At 32.9% G+C, this 18774-nt stretch overlaps 1 protein-coding gene across 4 annotated transcripts in view; it reads right to left on the bottom strand.

Moving 5' to 3' along the window:
- st3gal3a (ST3 beta-galactoside alpha-2,3-sialyltransferase 3a) overlaps positions 1–18774 on the bottom strand; it is a 55036-nt gene that overhangs the window by 27931 nt on the left and 8331 nt on the right. For 3 of the 4 annotated variants that reach the window (XM_073851420.1, XM_073851419.1, XM_073851421.1), the window contains exons 3-5: positions 15882–15929; positions 11684–11726; positions 5794–5886 (exon numbers count right to left, since the gene is read on the bottom strand). In XM_073851420.1, coding sequence (XP_073707521.1) covers positions 5794–5886; positions 11684–11726; positions 15882–15929 — 184 coding nt within the window. The remainder of the gene's footprint in view (positions 1–5793; positions 5887–11683; positions 11727–15881; positions 15930–18774) is intronic. The other variant, XM_073851422.1, reaches the window with a different exon arrangement.

The raw sequence follows: 18774 nt of genomic DNA, 5'->3' as shown, positions 1-18774 counted from the left end.
AAAAACATTATTTTTGAAATGGATATAAGCGTGCACTTCTGTGTTAATTATATTTAATGCAAATTTAAATGACGGATTATATACTGATGGGAAAGAAGTGATGACTCTGAATGCGTGACTCACAGAGATAAATTGTTTTTTGAAGAGTTTCATTTACATGAACCATCTGAATAAATCGATTCACTAACATTAATTTGATCTTCCAAAGCAATATAAGCTATTTAAGCAATATGACATGAGCCAAAGTATCATTATACTTCGTATCAGAGCGTCTGCATGCAATATGACTAGATTCAATGGTTATTCTTGGCCTGATGATGTAACAAAAAAACAGTGGGTTACAATTTTGCAAGTTCTAGTAATCAAATAAAACTCTTTCACTGAAATGGTTATGTGTATTTACACTAATGAATTTATTCCTTGGCATAATTGATTTTTATTATTATTAACATATATGGGTCAAAGACGTTAAGATGTCCACATCAAGTGTTTTTTCAGACTAGTGGAAAGAAAACACCCAAAAGACACTGTTAAGTGTTTCTTTTATAGCACTTTGTGTCAATAGATTTCAATTACAATACATATTTTTAAAGCCCGTTTTCTCAAAATTAGGTTTTTCTCCTACACTGAGCCATAAATCTACACTTCAGTAGCACTTACACACACCAAACTTTGCATTTTGCAAGTTTTTTCTGAATTGGCAAAAGTGATATGAGATATCCAAAATTCCCTCTGTAAAAACATTTTACTCTAATATGTCAAAGAAATATGTGCAGTGTTTAGATTTTTGTACTTGAAGTGTATGCAAATTAGTGCATTTTTCACAAGAATGCCTCATTTGCATATTTAAATCTAACATTTTATAATCTTGTAATACAAAAAATGTTTGCAATTATCAATGTAATCAATTAACTGGGTAAGTAAGCTGATAATTATTATTTAATTTTTTTTTTACCCTATTCACCTGCAGTGTCTCGCCTTAAAGGCATATTTATAACAAGAATCGTTAGATCACTTTAAAAGACTGTATTTAAGGATCACCGCGCAGCCCCCAAAAACAAAATGTAATTTAAATTTAATAAAATTGAATAATAAAATGATCACTTGTTTTTATTTCACCCATCATAAAATAGACACTTTTATGCTTTCTGTATATAAACTTGTACATTTAATTTGACACGTATAGTAAAATATAATGTAAATGCAGGTGGCAGCTCAGATCAATTGATTTTGAAAGAGTTTGATGAGAAATGTTCAAGTTTGTATTGAGATCTATCAGATTTTGCCATCTTTGCAGATCTAAGCACTTTAGTAATATAATAACTATAGAAAAAGTTATTGGCAACAATCTCTAAGAAACATCTTTTATGGTTTGTTTGAAGAGTGTGTAGGTTAGACGTACATCTAAACTGATTGAAACACCTGCTGAAAAGCTTCACCTCTGCATTGGTATTGTAAAAATATGGGCCTTTACAAATTGGTATCATTATGAAATGAATATTTGATTATAGTCTAGAATTCACGTAGGCGGTAATTCTAATAATTATGAATGGTTCACATATTTTCCTCACAAGTGTATGTGTTTGGAGGTTTGAGGCAGTGAGAAACGCGGGAGCGTGTGTCACCTTCACTTAAACTGTTGGGATGTGAGGAAGCGCAGAGTCGCGGTTGTGTTCGTGGGAATCGATTACAAGGGACCACCTGTGTCATTAGTGCATTTACTCCAGGGGTCGGACAGCTGCGTACAGCATGACGGAGGTGTTCAGGTGTTGTTTTGTCAGCCAGTGTAGTGGTCGGGGTAGTTTGTGACGTGGAGAGTTGTATCAGGTGCATACTGGGTGGAGGATGTTGACAGAAATCGGGATGTTTCTCTATGAAATACAGCTTTGCCAGGTGGTATTTGTGGACTGAATGGCAGAGTGTTTTATTAGCAGTGTAAATGACTGTATAACATGTTAGGTGTGAGTGCTACATATCACAGGGCTATAAAGCCATTTTATGTAAAGTAGTAGTCATGTCACCTTTATTTATATAGTGCTTTTAACAATACAGATTGTGTCAAAAGCAGGTTTACAGTATTAAATAGAGAAATAGTGTGTCAATAATGCAAAAGGACAATAGTAAACACTCATTTTTTTTAGTTAAAGTCAGTTTATCAAGTACTCAAGACCTTTCTATAATAATCTAATTTTCTTTTTTTCTAACTAAAAGTAACTTCTGGCTTCACAGCAATTTACAGTTGCAGATGCTAGTTGTTTTTAAATAGTAGATATCCAGTTGCATGCTTTTTTTAAATGAAACAACAAAAATCCCAAAATCTCAAACTTGACAGGTGCATGAAAAAAAGTGTTTTTGCCTGCAGATGTATTGCTTTATGAACTGTTGTCCATATAAAGAAAATCTAATTAAAACTAAAATTACATTTTTTCCCTTGACCCTTGTTAACTATTGACTCATTTAATTCTATTGTTATCTACCAAAGTACATTGACATCAAGAGTCAAGGTTGAATACAAACAAGTTCACAACAAAAATAATAACATTTCTTGAGCTGTGAAAGAATGGTCTTTTTTATCATCATTTTATGACAGGACATTTACTAACTCAAACAGAGCTGGTATACGATGCCGTAACTAAGCACGTATATGCATGCGTGTGCTTGACTACTACCAGTGGGCTAAAATTTAGCTTTTACTTCCAGAACAGTGGTCAGGCTGTAAACAGGTTCCCGGATCATGTTCAACAATGGGTGTCAGATGATAATTACATGGCTAACTGAATGCTATAGGTTTAGTGTCTCAACAAACACTGTAGATGTCATGGTCTATTTAATATTCCCATCTGACTCCACTTACACCAGAAAGGTTCAGCATCAAGAACAAACTTGAGTCATGTGATCTGGCCCTGAGCCCCATTTTTACAAAACTCGGCTCTATTTAAAGGGATAGTTCACCCCAAAATGAAAATTCTGTCATCATTTACACACCCTAATGTTGTTTCAAAATGCTACGAAAACACTTTAAGGAATGCTGAGATATATTTATTTATTTATTTATTTTAATTTGAGACAACTCTTTTTAAATGATTTTATGTTAATGTAAGAAAGTATTTGGGGGGGGGGGGGGGGGGTAAATGAGGACAAAATTATCTGAAAGCAAACTTTCATATGAATTATGGGTAATTCTTAAAGCCATTACAGAAAATTATAAAAAATAATGATTTATAATGTAATTTCTAATGATTTACATTATAAATACATTAAGTGAATATAAACAGAAAAAAACATTAGTTCCTTCATCTATAAAAATGTTCCACTGAAATGTTTATGTTGCTTGGTGATAAAAAATGTATTATTAATAGTATTATTTATAAATAATTATATTTACTGTATTATTATTTAATTATATATTCATTTTTATTATACTTGGCAGTATTGGTTAATTTTATTAATAGTATTATTTATATATATATATATATATATATGTGTGTGTGTGACCCTGGACCACAAAACCAGTCTTAAGTAGCGCGGGTATATTTGTAGCAATAGCCAAAAATACATTGTATGGGTCAAAATTATTGATTTTTCTTTTATGTCAAAAATCATTAGGAAATTAAGTAAAGATCATGTTACATTAAGATTTTTTGTAAAATTCCTAAAAATTTTACCTTATGACTGGTTTTGTGGTCCAGGGTCACATATTAGAATGATTTCGGAAGGATCATGTGACACTTAAGACTGGAGTAACAGCTAATAAAAATTCAGCGTTTCATCACAGGAATAAATTCTATTTTAAAGTGTGTTAAAATAAAAAAACATTATTTTATATTGTAAAAACATTTTGCAATATTACTGTTTTTTTTCTGTTTTTTAATCAAATAAATGCAGCCTTGATGAGCATAAGAGACTTCTTTAAAGACTATTACAAGTCTTACTGACCCCAAACTTTTGAACGGTAGTGTAAAAAAAATAAAAATATAAATAAAATAACATATCAAGGAAAAAACATGTAACATGGGCAGCATTAACGCATTTAATTTGTTCACTACTTTTTGCCAGCCCTCTCTCCTTGCTTTTGCAGCCTTTGCAGTGTTCCCTTGCATTTTAATTAAACTCTGAAACTCCTGAAATCCCTCAATCAAGAGTTCTTGCTCTGCTGCAGAAAATTACTGTGCGCGCTCCTTCGACATGTTCGCCGACCAATCAAAGAGTTGCCGATCAATGTTTCTACTATCGATACGTAGCCCCTTTTAAGCCACCCAGTGATCTCAAATGACTTCATCCAGCTATACTAACCATCAACAACAGGTGCGTTCGGAGAACCGGAATAGCGAGCTCATTAGTTAGCGCGATGATTTGATCTTGGATGTGTCATTTGATCTTGGATGTAGTAAGCGAGGTACGAAGAACGGACCCCTGAACCAAGAACCAGAAAAACCTGACAACAAATAATGTCAACACAATCAAACGTATGGGTGCAGCCCACAGTGAAGAATAATAATTAAAAAAAAAAAAAAAAGTGTTTTTTAAAAGGATTTTGATAACATAAGAATTAACAAGATCTGTAAACTGGGGTTTATACTAATCTAAGTGATTCAGGCAGAAATCCTGTGGCTAAAGGAAGGCTTTGCGTGTCAGTGTTGTGAATCAGAAGCATGGGTTTCTCACGCACTGGGAGCCCAGAGGAGCACTAGAGACCCAAAAAAAGATCTGCATCATTTCTGCAGACACACTTCTGAAACATGCCTTAAATCAACACATGAGGGGATAAAGAGCATTTCACGGTGGGGAATCTTCTCGAGCACTGAATTATTTAGAAGAGAAAAGAAATGTTTTTTAATGCTCCTCTCAAGAGCACTGGATCCTCTCTGTGTGATGGGTTTGAGACAAACTACACAACACACATGAAGTGATGCACTATTATAAAAAGAAAAGACATATGTGACCTTGGACCACAAAACCAGTCTTAAGTCGCTGGGGTATATTTGTAGCAATAGCCAAAAATACATTGCATGGTTCAAAATTTTTGATTTTTCTTTTATGCCAAAAATCATTAGGAAATTAAGTAAAGATCATGTTCCATGAAGATTTTTTGTAAAATTCCTACTGTAAATATATAAAAATGTAATTTTTGATTAGTAAAATGCATTGTTAAGAACTTAATTTGGACAACTTTAAAGGTGATTTTCTCAGTATTTAGATTTTTTTTGCACCCTCAGATTCCAGATTTTCAAATAGATGTATCTCGGCCAAATATTGTCCTATCCTAACAAACTATACATTAAAAAAAAGCTTATTTATTGAGCTTTCATATGATGTATACATCTCAGTTTTGTAAAATTTAACCTTATGACTGGTTTTGTGGTCCAGGGTCACATATCTAAAGAATAAGGGGATGTTCTCAGTCATTCTGCAAAACAAAAACTTCCTTAACCTATAGAGCTGGATAAAACCAGTTAAATTTGCTAAAATTGCTGGTTAATAGTATAAGATTTGCTTTGTGCACTTTTTAAGACTATTTCATCTGGTCAACAATAACTAGCGTGCCAGTAACTGACCAGTCATGCTTGTACACAACCGATAAAGAAATCTTGTAATTTCTCGTAAAGGTCAAGTAGAGTAAACTTTTGTACTTTGTTCCTGGTCTTAATGTCAATGTTATTCATCTAAATCTAAATTATTTATCTAAACTGCAGGACTGCAAATAGCAAAAGAATGTGCGTTTCTGCATGCACCTTCACAAATATGATATTGTGAACTTCCAGTCTTTCACAATGTACCATGAGATCAGCTTACTTTGGATAGATTGAAGTCATCTTGGCCTCAGCGTAACCTGGTTTACACTCGCCTTTACTGAGATTGCCATATTTATACTGCAGCTCCAGGGGCCTGAGAAGCAAAGACAGAAGACGATCATTTTCAGTAGGTGTCCTAACAGAGTAACCACAGGTGTAGAAAATCAAATTAACCACTGACATGTTCCACTAGCGGTTTACAAACGCAGTGTCACAATACTTTGTGTCTTCATTTTCAACACTTTCAACACATATTTACTGCTTTATCAGTTTAAATCTAACAAACTTCCTTTGAAATGTGCTCATGCTTAAGCGTTTTCTTTTTTTTTGCAACTAACGCATGGCGGATTAAGTGTGCAAATATATTTGTGGCCTTTACAATATCCAAAATGCAAAGGAGCAACTTACATTTCAAATTAACTTTCAATTTCGAAATTTAATTTTTTTTTAATTAATAACAGCATTGCTCACAGCAATAAATTACATTTTAACATTAAAAGTTGAAATCAAAAGTTTACATACACCTTGCAGAATCTGCAAAATGTTAATTATTTTATCAAAATAAAGGGTCGCACAAAATATTTTTTATTTAGTAGTACCTGAAAAAGATGGCTTTTTTTGTTTAGTGATAGTTGTTCACGAGTTCCTTGTTTGTTCTGAACTGTTAAACTGCCCGCTGTTCTTCAGAAAAAGCCTTAAGGTCCCTCAAATTCTTTTTTTTTTTTTTAATTTTTGTGTATTGAGACTCTTTCCAACAATGACTATGGTTTTGAGATTCATTTTTTCACACTGAGGGACTAATATGCAACTATTACAGAAGGTTCAAACTGATGCTTCTGAAGGAAAAAATGAGGCATTACGTTTTTAAAAGTTAAAACTTTTTTAATTTGAAGATCAGGGTAAATTGAACTTATTTTGTTTTCTGTGGAACATGCAAGTATCTTCTGTAGCTTCTAAAGGCCAGTACTAAATGAAAAGATACGTTCACATCTTTATTATGTTCAAAAGTTTTCACCCCCTGGCTCTTAATGCATCGCTTTTCCTTCTGAAGCATCAGTGAGTGTTTGAACCTTCTGTAATAGTTGCATATGAGCCCCTCAGTTGTCCTCAGTGTGAAAAGATGGATCTCAAAATCATACAATCGTTGGAAAGGGTTCATATACACAAATGCTGAAAAACCAAAGAATTTGTGGAACCTGAAGGATTTTTCTGAAGAACAGCAGGCAGTTTAACTGTTCAGGACAAACAAGGGACTGCTGTGGATCATTCAGGTAACAACACAGTATTACGAATCAAGCGTATGTAAACTTTTGAACGGGGTAATTTTTATAAATTTAGCAATTATTTTCTCTTGTGGACAGTAAACGTCTTTTATGTAAAATATCTTATTCAGGTCAGTGCTAAAAAAAAAAAATAACATGCATTTTGTATAATCCCTCTTATTCAGTAAAATAATTAATTCTGCAAGGTGTATGTAAAATTTTGTGATTTTGTGAAATCATGCACAATACACAATCTGTTCGAAACATGGCAGCGAGTATAAAGAATTTGATTGATTTTAATTTGATGATTATGGAAGTTCATTAATTCGCAAGCAGACGAACACGCAAGAAACAGAGCTCTGCATCTTACTAAATGCTTTGGGCTCTAGAGAGAAGGGGAAAGCAGCTGTGTCGAGCTCACTGTGCCCAGAGGATGTACAACAACGATAAAGGCTGCTCGATGAGATGACAACTTGTGTGAGGAGTAGTTTATTTTATATAAGCGCCAGTATAAACCCACTAATTCACAGGCCGGCAAATGGAAACTTTCTAGTAAGTTTACATCAATACTGTGAGTGCTGGACATATAAAGATGACCTGTTGACAGTGCCATTTATACAGGTGGCCGTTAATGGTAATAAGAGAGGTCGAGCCATGTTTTACTTCGGGTAAACGGACCTCCCATACAGATACAATCAGGACTGTTAAATCAGACAAGGCTGGGTGAGAGCCAAGAGATCATTCATTAGAAATGCTTTAGGGCACCATTAATTATCCTTCTAAAGTAAAGCTCAAATAAACAACAAGCCGAGTTATAAAGAGAGACAAATTGCCGGACAGTACAGGCCAAAGTGAACTCACACATACATGCACATTCTGTTACGAAACCTAGTGAGCAATCTTGCCCTACAAAGCCAGCTGGCTTCTAAGGCAACGTCATAACCGAAATGGAATGGTTTTGAACATAGACAACAGTTCTGTGAGTCATATAAATAGAGATTCAAAACGACTGGAGACAAAAGTAGGCAGCATATTTCCCTTATGAAAAAGAAGTTTGCTAAGTGTTAAACAAATATTTTGAAATTGTATTTTTGTTATTTGATTTATTTCTCTGAAAAGCAATGCAAAATAGTAAAAAGCAAATTTTTACTATTTAATTATTGTAATGGTGAAAAAATTGGCAAAATAAATGGAAAAAAATGCGAAACACCGCGTTCGGTATTCGGCCTTCGGCCAAGCATTTCATTATTATTCGGCTTCGGCTTCGGCCAAGAATTTCATTTCGGTGCATCCCTATTTTCTTTTAGTATACTCCTTTTGGTAACACTTTATAATAACGTTCAGTTGTAAGTCATTTATAAGTGGTTAGTTAACGATAAAATAATGATTTGCAAAACATTCATAAATGTTTAATAAGTGATATGCTAACAATTTGTGTATGTTTTGCTAATTCATTTACAAGTAATTAGTTAATGATGAACTAATCATTTACAAAACATCAATATGCATTCATAAGTGATTAATAAGTGATATGTTAGTATTTTATATGTTTTGTAGATTAAGTTATAAATCATTTACAAGTGATTAGAAAATGACGAACTAATAATTTACAAAACATGATTATACGTTTACAAATGATTATTAAGTAATATGCTAACAATTTACAAATCTGTCAATTTATCTTAAAAATAGCATATCATGAAATAATCAAACAGATCCTTAGTACGTGGTTAATACGTTACTAGTTAATATATTATCATCAGTCATTTAAATGTTTATCCTTCACTGAAGATATCATCATTAATTAATCATTGACAAATCTTTCTGCATCCCCTAATCTAAAGTGTAAACAATTCATCAGTTGTAAATGTTTTACTCATTTTTCAAAGGTCTTTCACCCAGTGTGTATACCCACCTGACACCCACACAACCTGGAACCGGCAGGTTTGTAAAACATTTACAACTGATGAGTAGTTTACACTAGATTAGGGGACGCAGAAAGATTTTTAAATGATTTATTCATTATTTATTCATCAACAGCTTTTGAATACTTTGAAGTGTGTACTGCAATGCAAGTTCTGACTGGTGAGGGTAAAGATGTTTTCTTTGGCAAACATGAGCTGCGCCCCAAATGACGCACTATACACTCTTCACTTATTCACTATGTACTTATGCACTTTGCACCAGACTATATAAGGTTATTTAGTATTTTATAACGCCCTAAACAAACTTTCACAGGAACCTCAATTTTTTTTTTCATATCAACTTCAAGTTAATTTTTAACCATTTACTAAGGATCTGTTTGATTATTTCACGATATGCCATTTTTCAGATAATTTACGACAGATGGGTAAATCGTTAGCATAGTACTTACAATAAAATGAACATATCACTTATTCATAATTTATAAACACATAGTCATGTTTTGTAAATAATTAGTTCATCATTAACTAATTACTTGTAAATTAATTTGTAAATGACTTGTACATTAATCAACAAAACATACACAAATTGTTAGCATATCACTTAATAATCATTTGTGAATGTTTTGTAAATGATTATTTCATCATTAACTAATCACTTATAAAAGACTTACAACTGAACGTCATTATAAAGTGTTACCCTTCTTTTAAACTAAAAAATATGAAAGTATACTTTCAGTGTACTTTTTATGTGCTTCTCAGCAATGTGCTTTATAAACGTCTTAGTAATATACTTAAAATGACATTTAAGTATACTTATACTTAGAAAAAGTCATATATTAGCAAACATATTTGAGCTATGCTCTGAAAATCTGTGTTTTCATTGTTATACGCAAGGGGCGCTATTACACATCTTCTGTACAGAATTTCCAAAACACAAAAGTGAAGAAGAAACCGAAACAACAGATGCTTCCACATGTAATCTAACACAACATAAAACAGCATCAAAACCATAGATATGTAAAACTGTGTAATGTTATGGAATAAAATGTCGACCCATGAAGAAGTAATAATGACTGTCAAGCTTTGTGCTCCATCTACGTTTTGATAAACATGAGTAGTCTTTTTTTGTTTTTTTGTTTAAAATGTTGTTTATTTATTAATTTTTATTTATGAAGCTTACCCACATTCAAGTGTTTATAAAAAAAATAATGCATGAAGCAAGAATAAATTGTTTTTGTTTACAAGCAGATACACTGTTCTTTCTTTTGATGTTTTGTATGTTCAGCTATTTATTTAACAAAATATATACAAATTAATACCCAACCAGGGACATAGTAGTATACTTAAAGTATGATGTAAAGTTCACTTAAAGAAAACTTACGAGTATACTTGCAGTATTAAATTACTAAACTGGTAGTTTAGTATGCCTAAAAAATGCCTGAAAATATATTTAATTAGTATACCTGTAAGTTCACTTTTAGTATACTTGCAGTACAAACTTAAAACTTAGATGTAAACTAGTTGCATACTCAAAGTTTACTACTGTTATACTTAAAGTTAGTGGTGCAACGGATCACAAAACTCACGGTTCGGATCATATCACGGATTTGGAGTCATGGATCGGATCATTTTTCGGATCAGCAAAAAACAAACAAAACAAAAAAAAGTTTGTTTTTTTAATAATTACTGTATGCTAACTTTAAGTACTTCTAATCCACAGCAAAAACTACTAGCTGAACTAATAAAGTCAATTACAAAAATGAAAAGTGTAGATGAATACAAAATAAAGTTACTAATAAAATCAATAACACTAGTATTCAGGTGCAGAAATGTAATATTTAATTGTAAAATAACTAGTGCTTCTCACTGCAGGTATTTATTGGACGCTGTCTCTTTAAGGCTTAATGCACGTCTCTGATACTGGCACACATCTTTCTCAGCTGTTTCGGTTCACTGAAGACATAACCGACTGTGTTTACCAGAATACCAAAACGGGTATTAAACATAACTTTGTATGTATGTTAAGAGAAGTTTTAAAGAGGAATCAACCTGTGAATCACGCAGTCTGAATCGCGCGTATCTCTCTGTGCGCGTGCTCGCTTCAGGTATGTGCGGCAGCGGTAAAAAAAAGAAAAAAAAAAAGAAAGAAGAAAGAAAGAAACAGCGCGCGTGTTCTCTTTTGCTGCAGCAGTTTAAGTAGTTTGAATGGGTAAATTGACAAGACAAAACATATGCAAATCATACCCTTTTACTCTATGATGGTTCAATTTAACAGTTAATCCGCGAACCACATGCGTACCGAACCGTGGGGTCCGGTCCGTACGGATCACGGATCATCTGCGATCCGTTGCACCCCTACTTAAAGTATACATAAAAGTATACTTTTATATACTAGAAAGTGGGCCAATTTAGTCCTAAGGTACACTTAGGGTTAGGACACTTAAAAGGACACTACTTGTACACTGATATTTGTAAACTTACTACATAAAGTATACTTAAAAATATACTTGAATTTTACTTAAGCATACTTAATAAAATAAACTTGAAGTATACTTCTTCTTGGTAAGGGTTAGCATCAGTAACCTTTCTCATTAAGAGTGCAAATTAAAATGCTGCCCATGTAGGCAAATCACTAGGTTTTGGAACAGAACCACACACACTCACACATAAACCACAAACTAACGCTCAACTATGTGTTACTTACAGTTTTCTGTCCAGCTTGGTATGGAATCCTAGCTTGTCATACTCTAAAGAGAGAGGAAATAAAAGAAATGAACAGAGTTTATGTCCCTGAAAGACAAAGACGAGAAAGAGAAAGATGCAGTATGTTATTGTCTCTGTGTCAACAAGAAAGAATGGAAGTAGTTTGGCAGAAAAGATTTGTTGTTAGAAACAAAGGTTATAAAAAAAAACAGATTGTTATTGTAGTTACACAGAAAGAAACGTGAGAGGCTGATGACTGTTTGTACAACATGGGTTGTACATGTGATAGCTGATAGTAAAAAAAAAACAACAACAATAAAATAAACAAAATTGAATAATGACTCTGAATAGCCTGAATAGGAAGAAAAATACTAAAACATAGGCTACTCTATGCCAAGGCTGGGCAACTTCAGTTCTGGAGGGCAACTGTCCTGCAGTGTTTAGCTCCAACCCTAATCAAACACACCTGCCTGTAGCTTTTTTAATGATCTTGAAGACATTTATTAGCTTGTTCAGGTGTGCTGCCACTTAATTACCAGTAATGGTAACTATCACCTTGATTAACGTGAAAGTAACACAATTAACTATATGAGAAATGTGCACTTGCAATGCATCAGTCAAGTATTTGCATTTTTGCATTAGGTATGTTTTTGGCTGAACATTTCACAAACTTCATATGAAACTGTATAGTCGAAATATGGACATGAAATACAGATTGGTGTAAGAAGAAAAAAGAGTGTGAAAAATATGCGTGGCAAGAAACTAGCAATAGCTATGTGAGTTCATTATATAGCTAAGCTTCTTTACACAAGGGGTTTTGTTTGCCTAAAGGATGATAGGGATCACATAAAATGAACATACACCTTTATGAGCATGTGTAAGCTGATAAAATGTAAAAAGATAAAATATGATGTATATAAAATCATAAAAAGAGGACTGGCAGCCATCAAGTAAGATCAGCAAAAGGATATTATTGTTCACACAACATTAGACTGCATAGTTTTCCGAACCAAGTAATAAAGTTCTACCCATGAAGACTTATTTTATAACAGTCATAAAAATGACAGTTCAAAACATAAAGATTTTACAGTTTTGTTACTTCTTGACAAGAGAAAACCAATAAAGGAAGAAAAAAAAAAGGAAAAAAAAAACCATTGCTGATAAAATAACCTGAATAACCTGGGAAAGTAAGAAAGAACTAACAAATGATCAAACAAAACAAAGAAACAAACAATGACAGAATGAAAGAGCAAACGAAACAAAGTACAAAGAAATAAAGATATAAAGAAAGAATAAACAAATGAAAAACAAATAAAGCACTAACAAACAAATGAACGAAAAAGAACAATAAAATGAAAAGAACAGAATAACAAAGAAATAAATGAAAGAAAGAAAAAAAAAGAATAAATGAAAAACAGGGAAAGTACTAACAAATAAATGAACTAAAAAAAGGCTGAAAAAAAAACAAGTGAACGAATGAGAGAAAAAGAAAGAACCAACAAGCGAAACAAACAGAAAAAAGCAAGAAATGAACAAATTTACAAAAGAACGAACAAACAAAAGAAAGCTAAAAATGAGCAAACTAATAAGAGAAACAAAGAACAAAAAAGAAACAGAACAAAAGAATAAACATTTGAAAAACGACAAACGATACAATGAAAGAGAACAAAAGAAACAAATGAACAAACAAATAAAAAAGAGAAAAGAATAAACAAATGAAAAAAGGAAAGCACTAACAAATGAATTAACTGAAACAAACTAACATGCTAAAACAAGTGAAAGAAAGAGAGAAACAAAGAACTAACAAACAAACAGAAAAAGAAAGAAATTAACAAATTTACAAAAGAATGAAAAAACAACGAAAGAATAATGAATAAAGAAAGAAAGAACGAATAAACAAATGAAAAACATGAAAAGTACTAACAAACAAATGAACTAAAAATAGAGCTAAAAACAAGTAAACGAATTAGAGAAAGAAAAAGCTAAATAAGCAGAAAAAGAAATTAACAAATTTACAAAAGAAAGAATGAACAAACAAATGAAAAAGCTAAAAACAAGCAAACAAATGCGAGAAAAGAACTAACAAATGAACAAAAGAAAAAAACGAACAAATGATCAAACGAAAGAAAGGAACAAAGAATGAAAGAAAGAGTGAAAGAAACAGAGAACAAACAAACAAACAAAGAATAAACAAATGAAAAACAAAGAAAGCACTAACAAATGAATTAACTGAAAAACTAAAGGGCTAAAAAAAAACAAGTGAATGAATGAGAGAAACAAAGAACTAACAACCGAACAAACTGAAAAAGAAAGAAAAAGAAAGTACTAACAAACAAACAAATAATGATACAATGAAAGAAAGAGCAAAATAAAAAAAGAATGAACAAAAAAAGCATTAATGAACCAAAGAAAGAAAGAAAGAAAGGCATATGAGCTTTCAGGGTTGCTGGAGCAGGTCGATGCACATGACGTGTGTTCTGAGTGCTGCATTCATTAGTGCGGTCGATAGCAGTGATGTTGCATTAGAGGTCGCAGTAGCTGCAGCAGATGTTAGTCACAGCAGAAATCACTGCGCAGGGACTCTTACAAAGATCACAGTGCTTCTGTCAGCTACCTGCCACCTGTTACCACTGCCTAACTCAAGAAACATTCTGGGTCAAATGCAGCTTAAGCCCTACTGACAACATCTGTGACATGCTGACACGTCCAACAGCGGAATAGCTGCATGTTGAAAACGCTTCCATGTGTATTACTGTGAACACATTTGTTTTTATAATCACCAGGTCACAGATATTGTTTACAGACCTTCAGTTGCATCTTGCAGGGAATACCTTTGTTACCGAATTAATCATTAAACGTCGGTATCATTATCAGTACATTATCCATTATTAGTAATATCATTAATGTAATCTTTTAATATGGGAAGGAGTGTATTGGTATTTACTCCACATTAATAGATTAATGTTTAGTACTACAGCAAATAAATCATTCCATGTTTATGACTTTTTAATAGAGTTCAGAAGAGTTTTCACCAGTGCTTGATATGGCAAAACATCTGCAAAGCATAAAAATATTAATCTTTATTAAAGGAGTAGTTCACTTCCAGAACAAAAATTTACAGATAATGTACTCACCCCCTTGTCATCCAAGATGTTCATGTCTTTCTTTCTTCAGTTGTAAAGAAATGGTGTTTTTTTGAGGAAAACATTTCAAGAATTTTCTCCATATATAGAGGACTTCTATGGTGCCTCAGAGTTTGAACTTCCAAAATGCAGTTTAAATGCAGCTTCAAAGGGCTCTAAACGATCCCAGCCGAGGAAAGAAGGGTCTTATCTAGCAAAACGATGGGTTATTTTCTAAAAAAAAATAAAATAAAAATAATTACAATTTATATACTTTTTAACCTCAAATACTCGTCTTGTCTAGCTCGGCAAGACAAGTGTTTAAGATTAAAAAGTATATAAATTGGGTTTTTTTTTTAGTTGTAAATGTTTTTAGAAAATAACGATCGTTTCGCTAGATAAGACCCTTCTTCCTCGGCTGGGATCATTTAGAGCCCTTTGAAGCTGCATTTAATCTGCATTTTGGAAGTTCAAACTCGGAGGCACCATAGAAGTCCATTATATGGAGAGAAATCCTGAAATGTTTTCTTCAAAAAACACCATTTCTTTACAACTGAAGAAAGAAAGACATGAACATCTTGGATGACAAGGGGGTGAGTACATTATCTGTAAACTTTTGTTCTGAAAGTGAACTACTCCTTTAACTCCATCATTAAGTCAGACAGAAGCACGACAGATGTCTTTGTACTGAAAGTGCAGGGGAAAATTCTGCTTCGGTACTACAATCGCAATGGAGAAGCTTCATAATGTTGGGAGACCAAATGTGCCGTTTAGTGATTTTATATTTTATTTAAACCATGGATTTCAAACAGTGTTCAAAGGCTGCTTGAGAAAACAAGAACTTGACTCTTGCTTTGTTGGTTTTATTGACATATATAAAAGTTTGGGGTCAATAAGATTTTTGGTAAAGAAATGTATACATTTATTCAGCAAGGATGCATATATTCAAAGAATCCTGAGATAAATGTATCAGTTTCCACAAATATGAACAGCGCAACTGTTTTTAACACTGATCATTGATTATATAGATGAATCTCCCAACATTACTGTAGAATACAGTATACGGTAAACCTCTACCTGAAGCTACTACACGTCCCGCGGAGAGTAACCTATCCAAATCAGCCTCTGAAACACAAGAGTGTGAGTTCAGGATACAGCAAGCACGTCATCACCTCTGTTTTGAGTTGTGATCACATGCTTTTATTGTCTCTGTAAACAGTGTTCTGCAGCAGCACAAAGACTAGAGTGATGACAGTAAAACAAGGCTTTGACTTCACTCAATATTGGTTAATGTACCAACAAATACAACACTATAATCCATTATAATCCAACTAAACAAAACAAACAGGCCTTCAAAGGGTGCAGTAGAGGACACACTGTTAAAAACAATGCATTCCTTTCTTTATATGTATGAGAGAAAGTGAACAACAAGCATAAGTTACCACACATACAGCATCTGAAGTTCCTGCAAAACTATGAGAAATGATGCAAAGCATACATTTAACAAGCCACTAATGCTTAAAGAAATAGTTCACCCAAAAATTAATATTAACATTTACTTATCCTCAGGTCATATAAATGGTAGATGAGATCAGAACAGATTGCTCACCAATGGATGCTCTGTAGTGAATGGGTGCCGTCAGAATGAAAGTCCTAACATCTGATAAAAACACCACAATAATCCACATCAATTAACTTGTGAAGTTAAAGCTATGTTTGTAAGAAACAAATCTATCATTAACATGTTTTTAACTTTAAATCATTGCTTCCAGCTCAAATATGAGTCCATAATATTGCTTTCTCTAGTACAAAAGGTCATCTTGTCTGAATCAAGAAGTAAAAACAGTCCAAAACAAACATCTGGGTGAATTTTAATGTGAGAGAGACTCATATTTACCTGGAAACAACAGTTTTAATGATGGATTTGTTTCCTACAAAGACGTTAATTGATGGACTGAGTTGTGGATTATTGTGATGTTTTCATCAGCTGTTTAGAATCTCATTCTGACGGCACCCATTCACTGGAGGGGATCCACCGGTGAGCAAGTGAAGGAATGCTTTTTTAAGTCAACTATTCCTTTAAGTATGCATTTCTATACAGAGTTAGTGATTGACTATGGATGCATATGGGTAGCAAAATTCAATTTGAAATGTAATATGCAAAATGGTAATGTATTTTTGTATTTAAATTTACATTTTCCAATAATTATGTGCCATATTTAGTGCAAAAAGTAAATAAAAATTCAATTACATAATTTACATTTGCCATTTCCTACACTAGTCTTAATATGCAAATCAAAAACATATTTTAATGCTTTACAAGTTGCAAAATGAAAATGAAAATGTATTAACCAATTTAATTAGATATGTTGTACATGTCCAAGCAAAACTGTCATTTAAATGTTTTCCTAAATGCATGTAGATTTATGGGTAGGACACTTCACATTTTCATCATAATACTGTGTGATAATTGTAGCAAAATGCAGTGAAAATTCCAGAATGAATTCTGAGCCAAAGGTGCAGCAAAACAGTAGAAAAATGGTGATTTAAATGTCTTTTATTTTTCTTAAATGCATTGACACTTACATAAGACATTTGTCCTAATCGTAAGTCTGAATGCATTTAGGAAAAACAGCATTTAAATTATAATTTTAGTACAATGTTTGCTTGGACATATCTAACATATCTAATCAATTTGGGTAATACATTTTCATTTTAATTTTGCAACTTATAAAGCGTTAAAATATGTTTTTACTTTGCATATTAAAATTAGTATAGAAAATAGAACATGCTAATTATTTAATTTTCATTTTGCACTGAATGTTGCACATATGTATAGCACAATGTCAATTTAAATACAGAAATACATTGCCATTTTGCAAAATACATTTCAAATGGAATTTCTACCCATATACATCCATAATTGACAGAGTACAGAAAAACAAGGTTGATAAACAGAGATATTTAACTGGGTCATTCATTTTATTTGTTGGACTGTGACCTGATAAAACGGTTTGAGAACTGTACCAAACACTGTAATAAAACAGCAAGGTAAATTCAATTGCAATTTACAGTCAAGTGTTTCTGGTAAATAGACTTTAGTGGGAAGCCAGAAAATGTATAGAAAACCACACCATATCTATACTAGGAACGTGCAAAATGCAGCAGCACTTGCAACGTCTGTGTGTGACTATGAGCTGATTTCCTGTTCTTGCACATAGATTATGAATTACACAAGTAAGCAATATGGTAGCATTTTGTGGTTCAATTTTAGAGTGACGCAGCCTCGTGAAAGCGAAAATGTCCTGTTGTATGTGCCAAAAAGCAAACTGCAGCAAAATGACTAACAAATGCTGCTCAGACTTAGTTAGAAAGATTATTCCCAGTTCTAATGTGTGTTAAAACAGAGCGGCAGACACTACCTGAACTCCATAAACGACTACATGAAACAAAATCAAAGGTCTTTTACACTGTGCATAAACCCCCGGTTTCACAGACAAGGCTTAAACCTAGTCCCAGACTAAAATGTAAGTCTGATCCCAACTGAAAGAAACTTGCACTGACTGATCTGACATATCAGCCTTTAACTGTTTTTTTTTAAGGCACATTTAATAAAAATTGCCTAAATGTAATTACCTAACTGAACTATAGCCTCATCCTGGCTTAGTCTATAAACCCTGTCTGTGAAACCAGGTCATTATGTCATCTACATTAACTGGTTTGATCTGTCAAACATAAGATTAATTAAGTGAATCAACCGGATTACACCAACTACAGTTGTTTGTTGTCTGTGTAACATAACAACTGCACATTTTCACCTTTGCATGTAGTCAAATAAAGTGCTGTTCACACTTTCTGTCTCCTAATACAAAGCTGACAAGAGTAACAAATTGTAGTTTAGTATGAATAGCACAGCTAATGATCAACAGATTGATACTTCCATTGTTTCATTGTCACAAACATGAAAGAT

The sequence above is a fragment of the Garra rufa genome, chromosome 12 (genome assembly GCF_049309525.1).
Source record: "Garra rufa chromosome 12, GarRuf1.0, whole genome shotgun sequence".
NCBI classification, from domain to species: domain Eukaryota; kingdom Metazoa; phylum Chordata; class Actinopteri; order Cypriniformes; family Cyprinidae; genus Garra; species Garra rufa.
Note: the sequence above shows the minus strand (reverse complement) of the source record. Positions and strands in the feature narration are given on the sequence as shown.